General features: G+C 38.6%; 1 protein-coding gene across 2 annotated transcripts; it reads left to right on the plus strand.

The window, feature by feature from the left end:
- Positions 1-547: 547 nt before the first annotated feature.
- Positions 548-7,090, plus strand: LOC121637680 (galanin receptor 2b-like). Of its 2 annotated transcripts, XM_041981890.1 has the most exons (4): positions 548-607; positions 985-1,279; positions 1,679-3,058; positions 4,972-7,090. In XM_041981890.1, the coding sequence occupies exons 3-4, from the start codon at positions 2,199-2,201 to the stop codon at positions 5,963-5,965; spliced, it is 1,854 nt and encodes a 617-aa protein (XP_041837824.1). In that variant the 5' UTR covers positions 548-607; positions 985-1,279; positions 1,679-2,198; the 3' UTR covers positions 5,966-7,090. The 2 variants fall into 2 exon arrangements, with proteins under 2 accessions (XP_041837824.1, XP_041837823.1); XM_041981889.1 differs by lacking the exon at positions 548-607 and having other exon boundaries at positions 895-1,279.
- The last annotated feature ends 5,899 nt before the right edge of the window (positions 7,091-12,989 follow it).

Below are 12,989 nucleotides of genomic sequence, written 5' to 3' on the forward strand. Positions count from 1 at the left end.
TGTATTTATGCTCACTTGATAAGTGTATATATATATATATATATATATATATATATATATATATAATTTCATCAAGGGGATCCTTATACAGGACAATTTCAAAAACAAACAAAAAGCAAAAACAACAGCAACAACAACAAAACTAAACCTAAATATTACTTTGTAACACATGCCCACTGTTAGGTTTAGGCACAATTAGTTGGGATTCTGAAAGCTTTTTAAATTGCCATAAAGTTCTCAAAACAAATAAAGCCTATTTCATATTTATTTCTTTTTCTGGACATGCTGGGTTGAATGAACAGTACAGCCACCCCGCTGAAGAAAACACAAACATTGTGAAGGTTAAAAGAAAACTACTGACATTCATTATGGTTTAAGTTGTGCTGCATGTCTTAAAAATATGCATTTACTCACCTATTTAATATTTTGATTCAGCCTTGATACATGGGACATTTGACCTTTTAACTGCTCACTGTTGCCTCAATTAAGTTTCTTTCTTTCTTTCTTTCTTTCTTTCTTTCTTTCTTTCTTTTTAAACGTTTTTGTTTTTTAAGCAAAAAAGAGAAGAGCACTTCGTAGCTTTACATGATCTCTCTTCTTTCCATGGGTCTGGAAACAAAGCATGTGTTGATGCTTTTAAAAACATGAATACATTGCATTCCCAGCAATAACCCAGCCGAGAAAATTTGAGTAGTTTTTCTGAGCGTGTCTAAATGTGTCACCTATGACAAGTAAATTACATGTTGTTTAGTTCCGGCTCCGAAATAATCAGAGGAAAAGATAGTACCGAACTATCTAATTTTATGATTGTAATAGAAAAAATATGCGTAGGCTAATTCAGCTCAGAGGAGCCTGCAGAGTGAACTGATTGCCACCTTCTCATTGATGTTAGGGTTCCAGAGAGATGTGGGTGCGATTAGAACAAGTGCACGACGATGCGAGCGCGTGAGTGCACGTCCTTAACTGCATTCCTTTCTCTCACAGTCCTGCAGTGGCGGCTGCGCTCGGTGCTCCCGCCGAGAGGAGCGCAGACATCCGAGGAGCCCGTTTGACCAGGAAAAAAGCTGGCAGAAACCCAGAGAGATCGTCCAGCAACCAGTCTCTCTGTAGCTTTAAACAGCAGGCGGTTTTAAGCGAAGCAGGACCAACTTTGCCACTGTTGCTTTTCTTTTTTCTTTTTCTTTTTTCCCCCCCTTTTCTTTCTTGGTGCAGATCCTCAGCATCACACAGCGTCCAAACATCTTGAAGCTTTCGGCATCAGAGGATCCGAACATGCACGGTCAGTAGGCTAAATATGAACAGAAATGTTCAGTATTTTTTTCTACAAGGGCTAGCTGATTATTTGTCAGTTATTTTACTGATTTATTTGTCTTAATCCCTTAGTTCCTTTACAAAGGTGATGTGCTTGTCTTATTTATGATTCTAACATTTGATTGTGGTGACCTGTGCAACTAATTCTCTGGTCATAGATAATATGTAGGCTATGTTCAATATCACTTTGTGATCTCTATGATTAATAATTGACTAATAATACAGTTTAGCTAATTTTGAATAAAATCTGAGGAGATATGAAAGGTTTTCCAGTGCATTTTGTGTCCTGGAATGTATAAAATTGGCTGTTCTTGCTGTTAATACATCTTGACTTAGATTTAGCTACTGATAACGTTTCTTTAAACAGATCTGTTCTCATCTGTGTGATGGATTAAAGGTGTGAAGAGGAAAAGTGGGTGAGGAGGTGGGAAGTATGCATAAGGTTTACCCTCCTTGAAGGTGAGAAAGTCTATTAATGTGTTGTGTGGGATTATCGGGTTCAAACAGCCACTCCCTCGAGGAATGATAATACATATGTTACATAAGAAGTGCACTGGGACCAGAGCCGAACACCATAATGACTCCAGCTGAGTCGCAGGATGTGGCATAAGATGGGGGACTACGATTTTAATTTTTCTTCAGAGACTTTTACCCACATGCAACAGAAGGACCTGCGACCCACTAGACTAAAATGGAAAACCTGACGTGCCATGTTTGGTGAGGATTTCATGCAATTTTTGCTCATGATTTTGAATGTTTGACTTTTTCCTAGTTTTATGCTGGATTTAATGAGGAACAAAGGGAAACCCATAAAGTGAGATATCTGTTTTTTTTATTTACTTCTCTTGGGGTTTTTTCCCTCTTTCTTTTTCCTGCTGGGAAGCAGCATGGATCAGACCCAAGACCAACCAATGGGTATGAGCACAGCTCAGCCCAGCTTCTCCCCACTGCTGCAGGAAAAACTCAATCACACCTACAGCTTCCACAGAATTCTAATGTTGACGTCGACTTTCAGCTCCCCTACGGTTCCAATCTATCAGCCTCTGCCCTCACCACTGCCCTCATCCCTTATTCCATACTCCTCACTTATCTCTTTCCCTGTATTTTCTACGACCTCTTCCTCAGCCTTGAGGGCAACATCCACCTCTTCATTTCCCTTTTCTCTCTCCAACATCTCAGCTAATGATATGACAGACCTGGAGAGTATGCTGCTCTGGACCCTCCATGAACCCAGTACCATTGCTTTAACAATCATGTACTGTTTGTCTTTCATTTTGGGATTTATTGGGAATTTGATGTCCCTGCGGGTGCTTACCAGCAGGCGCAGTCGGCGGCTAGCAGGTGTCAGTGCTACACGCAGTCTCCTGGTGAACTTGGCTGTGTGTGACCTGGCTGTGGTGTGTGTTTGCATGCCCATCACTCTTGGAAACCAGATCTACACTGCTTGGGTCTACGGTGACCTCTTGTGTCGAGCCGTTCCCTTCACGCAGGCTGTCTCTGTCTCAGCCAGTGTGTTGACGCTGACTGTGATCAGCGTGAATCGTTACTACAGTGTTCGATCACCTCTCAGAGCTCGCTCCATGTTTACTCGCCGGCGGATCTTGGCAACCGTTGCTGTAGTGTGGACAGTGTCCTCTCTGATGTGTGCTCCAATTGCAGTGATGAATCGGCGGCGAGAGATCACCTTTGAGACTTTTACCATCTTGGTCTGTCAGGAAGAGTGGCCTCAACATCGCCTTAAACAGGGGTAAGTACTGTGACTCATTACATAAACTACTCAAGTTGAAGGATCTAATTTGTATGAAAAGATTTAGACTTGAGTCCATCAACTGATTTATGAAATGGAGCTTAAGGGTCCTGCATAACTGAGCTGAGAGTCAGCCAAGAATTCTGGTGGGTTATTGTTGAAAACGGGCATCCATCACTTGCAACAGTTGTCCAGTTTGTTGCCAGTAAATGTCTCCTAATGTTTAACTGAGCAAACAGAATTAGAGGAGGCTGTCAGAGATAGATCTCTGGATGTTCAGGCCAGTCTCTCAGGGACTGACCTCTACCTGACAACATGTAGCACGTGGCCTTGAGTTCTTCAAGTCCATGCCACATCTGCTCATATCACCTGTCACCTATCATGGGCCAGACTATTCATATTAATTTCTGTTATGTAACCTGTTCTTGGATAGTTTTAGCTGCCATGCTATCATTAATTGTTTGGTTTTTGCTTCCTAATAGCATACAAAGTTTGAATCCTATGTTCAGCACTTTGGTAACTGGTTGCTGCTGTTTTTAAAGAACTTTATTAATACAGTTGGCTTGATGGTTAAACATGTAAACCCAACCGTTTTGTGAGTGTAAACCTTTGTGTAAAGGGGGTTTAAGCAGTTCTCAGTCCCTAAGAATTTTTTTGATGATTCTGGACATTAGTTTTTGAGTTAGAAGCTCTAATGGCAAAATTATCCTTATCTCCCCACGGGCAGGCACAAACCTACATCACAACTACGTGGTCATGTGACCATTAACAGCTTGCCATTAAGACCAGCGTCCATGTTGAAATGTGCAACTTGTTCTCATCGTTTAAGTTCTCCCTATCAGTTTTTGATAGAAAATTAGCTATAATGTCATACAGTTATATTGATACCCTCAGTGTCAAGGCTAGAAAAAGCTATGAGGCAAAGCTAGTGGGAGTAGGACTAAACATATGTGCTTTTGTCTATCCGCATTGTGAAGGAGCTGCTAACAAGAAACATTGAGAACTTCAAAAAACACTAACAGACGTTTATTATTGTTACTGTAACCAGCCATTTAATGGTATTTTGGGATCTATACACAAACATCCAGAAGTTTTAAATAGTAATATCATATCATTTCCTCATCACCAGTCAAAAAACGATAAATGTTGTATCTTGTGAAGGAGTCCAACATTAACATGCTCGATAGCTGTTAGCCAGTTATCTCATCTTTCTGGGCTTTTGTGTCTTTTTGGTAGTCCGAAGAACAATCTCTTGTCTGTAGAACAACTATGTTTATGGCAGCCATCCACAACACAGCTTTTCAGCAAATTTAAAGGAAATTCTATGAAAATGAAAGAAAAATCGATAAGATCTGATACTGAAAATCCAATGTTGTTACATTTGCAACCTTTTGTTTTAACCAATGAAACACTCAGATGTGACAAAATTCAGTGATGTTCCTGGATGTTTGCACCTACCCTTCCCTTGGCAGAGGTAATAAGAGAAGGAACTTCCCCCAGTAGTCACAAGAGGAAAGAATAATTCCATTAAGCCACAAGTACCATTATAACATGGCAGAGAAATACTGTAGTTGCAGAAAGTCACATCGTCCTAATGTCTAGAAACTCTACAGGCTTAACTTCCTGATTCCTTTCATCATGGATGAATATAGCAGGGTGTCATTAGCATAGAAATCAAACCCTGTTTTTTTCCTGCTAAGACTGAGTATGGGAAGCATGCTTAAGGTGAAAAGTTATGGTCCTGGCACTTTACCCTGTGGAATTCCATGACTAACTATAGTGTGGTGAAGGACTAAATTCTGTGATAAATACATCTTTAAATTGCTTATTATCTTATAGTAATAATAAATAAAAAACAGATATGTTTTCAAAAGGAAATTAAATGGGTTTCTTTTTTCACTTTTCTTTTACAGGTACAATGTGCTGCTGTTCGTGATGCTCTACTGTTTGCCAGTGACATTTAACCTCACCATCAGCTTCCTGACTGGAAGACAGCTTTGGGGAGAAAAGAAATCTAGTTTTGCGGATCTCGATCCTCGCAGCCAAGCTCTTCACACCTCACGCCTAAAGACAAGACAGAAAATTGCTAAGATGGTGGTGTGTCTGGTGCTTCTGTTCGCAGTGTCCTGGCTGCCGCTCTACTTAGCTGACCTTTGGATTGACTGTGAACAAAAGCCAACATCTTGGCTCCTGCAGACGCGGCCATTTGCTCAGTGGTTGGGCCTGACAAACTCCAGCCTTAATCCCATCTGTTATTGTTTTATTGGAGATCTATATCGCTCAGCAAAGGTCATACGGACGCGATACTATCAGAAAGTAGCTGCTCTCTTCAGCACTTCCTCATTTTCTGGCACAACTGCAGTGGTGTCTCCTGCTACAGTGATTACAGACACCAAAGTAACTTCAGTGGAACGCCACCATATAGCAGCTGCTGTGGCAGCATCTGCATCTATGGCTACTATCCCTAGACTATTGAACTTAGCCAGAGTTCAGGGCCTGGGGCAAAAGGTCAGAGACAATCCAGACAGTCGAGTGGGATCAGACCACAGTATTTCAGACTGGTGTCGGTCCAGTCCCAATGTGTGTGACAGTTACTTGTTCACTTGCCAGCTCCCCACTCTCCAACACTCGCTACAAAAGGCAGAGTTCCTGCCAGCAAGAAGACACTCTGTGAATGAGATTGCATTACCATTACCTTTACCAACTGAACCTGTGGAAATAGACCTGCTACCTCTGAGGAGGCATTCAGGGGACAGAATATATGGTCTGCTAGCTGATAAGAGAAATTCCATTACCATGGACAAAGATACATTCTGTTACACTGAGCAATATCTAAGCAAATCTTCACAAAACTACTCTCATGATGGAGACATAACGGATGAAGCAACAAATATGACCAGTGTATAAATGCTTCAAATTATTGGACATATCAGCAGGGAGGAATTTTGTCTCTTTGCCTTGCAGGGAGTAAAAACACACAGCTCATGATTTAAGGTTTGTAGTTGAGAGGGTAGATTAATCCTTTGCAGAAACAACTGTTTGTCTTGTGGATAAACTGACCTAGTCTGCACTTTTCCTCTTTCTGAATGTAGGAGTTGCTCAGTATTTTAGGTTTTAAATACCAAATGGAGGAAGCAGTGATTGAGGGAACCCTGCAGGTAAACAGCTGGGATGTTGTTTTAGCTAGTTATCAGGAAGAAAGACAGATTACAAAAGCTGGCTAAAACTTGGAAGTTCATATCATACTCGCAGCAGTCCCTATCATCTGCTTAAAACGATAACAGCAGGATATAAAATTTAATGATCTTTCAGTGTAGATTCTCATTTTCATCACTCATTGATTTGCTAATGGTTCTTATTGTGTTTGCTGCTCACAGAAAATGTCAAACCTTTTGTTACAGTGCAAAATGAGAACTACTACTGTGAATCTGACAGGTTTAACTGTCACCGTCAATGTCTGCTTTGCAATGAAGTACAAATGAAAAAAAAAAAGTCACAGGAATAAATGGCCACACATGAGGGCTCTTGTACATGACTCAGTCTAATTTAAAGAGATGACTCAGATGACCAAGATCAATGATACTATATGTACCTTGTAGTGAATCTCAGAACACTATCATATTCAGCATTCAACAAATGTAGGCCTTGAAAAGGATCATGCATATGCAGTATATCCTCACACTAAAGTAAAAAGAAGGAAAATAGCTGACACAAGCCTCTTTTATATGTTAATTTTATTTAGTTTTCTCATGAGTTGCTGAATATGGAGTTTAAAAGATAAAGATCTTAAAGGAATAAATGTGTTTTAGGAAGAAAGATGCTCAATAGGTTTTCTGTGATTTGTAAAGGAAAATTAAAGCTAAATGATATATGTTCTTTTTAATTTGTAAATAGATTAATTTTGGATTCATCAATGCTCAAGACCATTTTTTTTCATGTAGCTTAAGCTTTTGAATTTTGTCTTAGAGACGCTGCAAGATAGACTGCTTCTGTGTGTGTGCACTACAATAAATGGCATCTTTTGAACATTAAGGGGAAAGTTGCATCAGATTATTGACCAAGTTATAGAACGAGAGTGTGAGTTGAGGACTTGGAACAAATTATGCTATTTTTAACTTTTGCTTTGTACAGGTATGTTCTCCTGTTGTTGCCAGTTTTAGTTTTTCTTTGTGTTGTAGGCTTGATAGTAGCTTACTGATATTTACTGATATTGTCTGATATTTAGACTTAGATCTGGTTTTATTTGCAGTTTAGTTTCCTTCTCAGTAGCTATGTACTGCCATCATTAACATTTTTTACAGTTTTTAAGAGTTATTGTTTTCAGGTAGAAAAACCACTTGGTTTAGTTCAGGTTAACATAATCATTCAACACATGATGTTGAATCCCACCAACACTGATCCCACTGGAAAAAAAAAAAAAAAAAAAAAAACATCTCACAATCTTTTTGTTTACAAAGTTTACATTTTACATTTTGGCTCAAACAAATATTTACCATCTAGAATTCTAGCATTTTCTAAAATTTATTTCTGAAATGGTATTTGAATAGAAAACAAGCAACCATGAATTTTTTTTTCACAAGTTAAGTTTGTTTATTAGGGTTTAATATCTCTAACCCCTTTAACCATGACAATTTTACATTAAAAGAAACTATCATCTTGGAAACCTGGAACCAAATGTGTGACTGGTGTTTGAATTAAGCAGGAAAAAAATGGAGGTGAAAATGGTGAGGAATTAATTTTTTCTTTCATTGTGACTGTGGATTAATTGTGTAATTCTCTAAAAAAGCATTCGGTTATATGGATGTCTTATTTTAATTTAAAATTAAATTTTAATGGAAAACTGATGCACAGAGACAGTTGTTTATTTGTGCAGTCATTCAAATAACTTAGTGAATGGCTTTGATTTGAACATAACTGTGATGGAACCCTGAGTTTGCTGGAGCAAATACGTGCTACTTTGTTTGAGTCTCTTATTAAGTGCTTTTACTTCAAAGAACAGGTTTTATTTATACACACACTGGCCATTTTAATTAGGTACAACAGTGCAGTTGCTTGTGAACATGTATTTGGGCATGTAGACATGGTCAGGATGACTTGCTGAAGTTTAAGCCAATCAGAATGGTGAAGAAAAGGGATCTAAGCAACTTTGGACATGGTATTGTTGTTGGGTCCAGTATAAACTACTGATCTAAAGGGATTTTCATGGAAAGCCATCTATGGGGTTTACAGAGAATGATCAAAAAAAGAGCTGTTGCAGAAAGTCACATCAGCTGTTGTTTGAACTACATGACAGCACCTGGGTCCAACTGGACTCAAAGTAGTCTGACTATCACTTAATTATGATGTCCCATCTTGTTTGAATTCATGCTTATGTTGCTCTTACTCTCAAATGTAAGTCGCTTTGGATAAAAGCGTCTGCTAAATGACTGTAGAATAGAATAGAATAGAAAATTATTGCTGATTTCAGAGGTCAGAGGAGAATAAGCAGATTGGTTGGAGATGACAGAAAGGCAACAGTAACTTAAATAACCGCTGGTTACACCCAAGTTATAGAGAGCACCATCTTTAAATATACAAGACACCAAATCTTGGAGCAGATGGGCTACAGAATACCACATCGGGTGCCACTCCTATCAGCTAAGAACAGGAAATTAAGGCTACAATTCGCACAGGCTCATCAAAGTTGGACAATAAATTATTGAAAAAATAATTTTACCTGGCCTGATGAATCTTACTTTGAGCTGCAAAGTTTTTACATATCAGGGCATAGAATCATCTAGGCCTTTGCTGGTCTTATTATTATGTAAAAAACAAAAAACAAAACCAAAAAACACTTGTTAATAGAGGGATGTGTAAGCTGTGTGCATTATGTGCAAAAGTGGCAAAAAAAAAAAAAAAAAAAAGATTTGCAGTCACTGTTACGGAGACACTGCAGGATGTTCACATGTTTCATTGCGCTGAAGCAGAGCAGTTCTTTACTTCAGTTTGAGGATTGTACAATTTGTCTTAAGCTAACAAAGATATGATTAATGGGGGATGGTCCGAAATAGTCAAATAAAATTTCCACAAGCTTTTTGTTCCCGCAGGCTTGATTAAATCTTAATGGGATCTGAATTTTGTTAAATGTGTTACAAAAATGTCGAAGGAAGGAGCCACTCAATGATAGTCTTCATAAATTTGATTAGCAATTGTGGTAAAAGGTTGACAGGATCATTTTACTTGTTAATTATGTGAAAAGACTAGATTTCAGATTCCAGCAAAAGAACGTAGTTTGATGAAAATCTGCGTTATCTTCAGGCTGATGTCCATGTCTTTCAAACTGTGCACCAGCAGCTTCATACAGGCGCATGAATGACAACATGGCTTTAGGTTGTGAAGGAAGGAGCTGGTAAGGTCTAACATCCTAAAAAGCATAAACAAGACATAGTACAGCAGACACTGAGAGCATCTACATTATTTTAAGGCTAGTGATAATGAGCAGTTTTTTGTGCCAAATCATATTTAAATAGGGAAACTGAAAGTAAAAAGTGAGAAAAAAAGAAGATGAATCTCAAAAGCAAATAAAAAGTAAGAAAAACCACTTGGTGGTGTAACAAGCTCAGGTCTCCTGAATAAATCATACATATAATAACTTCACCACCACACCCTCTAGTCTTGGAAAACTGGACTTTAATACTCCAAAGTTATTTTCTAGCCTATGAAAAAAAGAAAAAAGATGTTTGGTGAAAGTTTCATAAACTACTGTGAGGCAGCGGCAGCATTGGAATAAATGGATAAGAAATGTAACACAGATGCTACTATGCAGCTGATAAAATTGTAATGCACCATGGCATGTATAAAAAGGCTGAGAGTGCCCAGTTGAGCTTTGTGTTTAATCAGGATGGCAGCAAGTTACTTACTGAAGTGATTGATAAATTAGGGAGCAGATGCTTTAGGCAGTAAAAGAAAAAAAAAAAACAAAAAGCAAAACAACAGTGGACAGCTGAGTCATGTCATCTATTCTTGGCTGGGCAATTGGGAAACGAGCGTTGCCTGATTGTGTTGGTTCTGTTATCAGGATGGATATTTATCTGTACCATCTAAAACTGTTCAAGGTTACAGCTGCAAAAATGCCCAAGACTATGGCCTGACCTCTCTATGGTTAAGGTAATGATGAGGCACACAAACTACATGCAAAGGGCTGAGAAAGATCATGGTTTAAAGTTTGATAAGGAAAAACAGAGCTTTAAATTTACATGCATCTTTAGGGTTCTCACATCTTTGTTGTCATCAAAATATAAAAGGAAATGCCATGGAAACAGTTCATGTTCTACAAGCCAACATTAATAAACAAATACAAGCTGGTATGGTAGAGACCATTGCTTTCTCTTTAAATCAAGATATAGAGGGTGGTTTCATCCAGGACATTAGCTATATCTCTTGAACATTAGAGGTGACCAGTGCTATGAGTATGAAAGTGAGTCGCCTGCTGGATTTTTCTCAGCTAGCAAATTACAACCCAACTCAGGGCCGCTGCTAGGTAATTAGGTGCCCTAAGTGCAAGGGTATCCTAAGGGGCAGTTCTCTTCATGTTTTCCGTGTGTGTGGAAAGAGAACGGATTGAGGCGGTACAGGCTGATGTTATCTTTGTTTTTGGCATTGTTGCAGTCTATAGCAGTCTATCTTCTTGTTAATAAATCATCAACAAAACTGGATCACACTTCGCCAGAGTTATTTTGCATGGCTTTCAGTCAACTTAAAGAATCTACATGACAAGGAGCACAAAAGCCTCCCTTAAGCACTACATAGACCCAGTAGCTTAAGTTTCTTCTAAATATTAACATTATAGCGTAATAAACAGTTACTGATGCTAAACTACGGTGTAAAATGGCATCAATCAATATGCTTCACCTTGTTTCAGTAAATAGCTGGTTGCGGGAAAAACTCCAAAAAACTCATTGTGTCATTGATGAGCTTGTTGTATTAAATCAATAGATGTCAGTTAGTGACTGTATGCAGTGTATAATTTACAAGGCCTTCACTTGCATTTCCTCACTGTGAATTGTGATCTAAGTCTTGAAGCTTACAATACTATGCTGAGTACCCACATGGGGGTTCACACTATTTCATTAACCAGTTTAAGATCTCCTAAAGACTTATGATACAATACTTAATGAGTGTTGTCATTTATCCAGAAATGTAACCTTTCTTTTCCTTTAAAACCCATCTTCACATCTTCAGTTTTTCTAGAATGTTCCCTCCGTCCTTCTCCCCTTCCTGTTTCACCTTTTTATCTTTCTCATCCATTTCCATAACTATCTTTTATCTTGCATTATTGCTCTTTGAGTGATAGAAATCATTCTAACAATTGCATGTTTTGCTCTCACCTCCTTCTTAACCTCATCTTTCCTTTTATGGTCCATTATAAGAAAGTCCACTGAATGTGTGCTTTAACACTAAAAAGCACACACAGTGGGGTGCAGTGTATGCTAAAGAGACAAGGACGTAGGATAAAAATTGCTGTGTCATTAGTGTATAGGCAGGACCATTTGGACATCAGCTTGTCAATAGAAAAGCCTAAATCTGCTGATTTAAAGACTTTCTTCGCACATTTGCTCTGCAATACTCTGAAACTGCCATCTTGAAATTTGTAAACTGCAATCTTTTCATTTCTGTTTTTGACTTAGATTAATATGGTATAAATCTATTGGCAGATCTAGAAAATTTCACATGGGGTTGCAAAGGAGAGCAAGATGTCTAGCAGCGTGGAATCAGCTGTGTTAACATGAGACACTTGATCTGATCGAACGTTCAATCAAAATAATAATGTGTCATATAAACACCTCAGCTGATTGGATCGGCCTCGATCGAAAATGATTTTTGTTTGTTGTGTGAGCTCTCTCCAGACAGTAAAAGTCTGTCCAATGTTGACTCTTGTCTTATCTCTTGCTCTGTCTCTCTCTTTAATTTCCTCTCTTTCTCTGATAATATCCTTTTATGTGTCTTTGCTGAATCAGCCATTGTGAACGTTCAAAACAGCCAGTGTGTTGATATCTGCTTGCTAGCATGTGATGCAGTGTGTAAAGCAAAGCTCAGCTACAACCGGAAGCAAAAGTTGTGAAGTGTGGCTTCTCGGCCTCAGGACACTGCTGGGCAGCGTCGAAACGTACATAATAAATGTCACTGTACCAGCAAAATGAGTCATGAACGTTTTAACATTTTTAGGTTGGAAATTTACATTGTGTGACTTTAATTTGAGTAGGGAGTAATGATGAACGCTGTGAAACAACATAGCTCGTATCTAGAACATTTTCAAATGTGGAAAGACTTGAGATTAAACTCCTTCCCTGTGATTAGAAGACATCCAACTTCTGGACCTGAGCCACAGTCACCCTAATTATGTACAACACTTACAGCTGACAGTTTTTTTAAGTATTTCTTTGGGTGCAGTGTAGACAATGATGGACAGTGTACCATTTAGGAGGACAGGTATAAATAATAATGTTGACAAGGCCTCTGTTGAAATATTACAGATTTGGTAATGACAGTGAACATGTTTTTACAGTACCAGGGCTCTGAGACTCAATAAGCTAATTGGAATCCAGCCATTAAAGATGTTATATTTCACTTGTGCTTTTCATAGTGGAAAAGGTCAAGGTTCTCTATTATCAGCAGCACAGTGACACATCATTAGCCACTGATGTCACAGAAATGAGAAAGTACCAAAAAGGTGATTTGGTTTCTTGGCTGTGTAGCAGTTTGCTGCTTTCATTCACACGCTCCTATAACACAAGACCCACATATAAAAGTGAATGTCCAGATCCATACCAGTCCTAGATGCTCTAAATTTTGTCTCATGGTTAAAGATGAATGCAATCTTGCAGCTATAGTTAAGTCAAACCTGTTCCCCCAGGCCACATGAACACTGTAAGCTCAAGAGCAAACAGAAGCT

This window comes from Melanotaenia boesemani, chromosome 4, assembly GCF_017639745.1.
Source record: "Melanotaenia boesemani isolate fMelBoe1 chromosome 4, fMelBoe1.pri, whole genome shotgun sequence".
NCBI lineage: Eukaryota > Metazoa > Chordata > Actinopteri > Atheriniformes > Melanotaeniidae > Melanotaenia > Melanotaenia boesemani.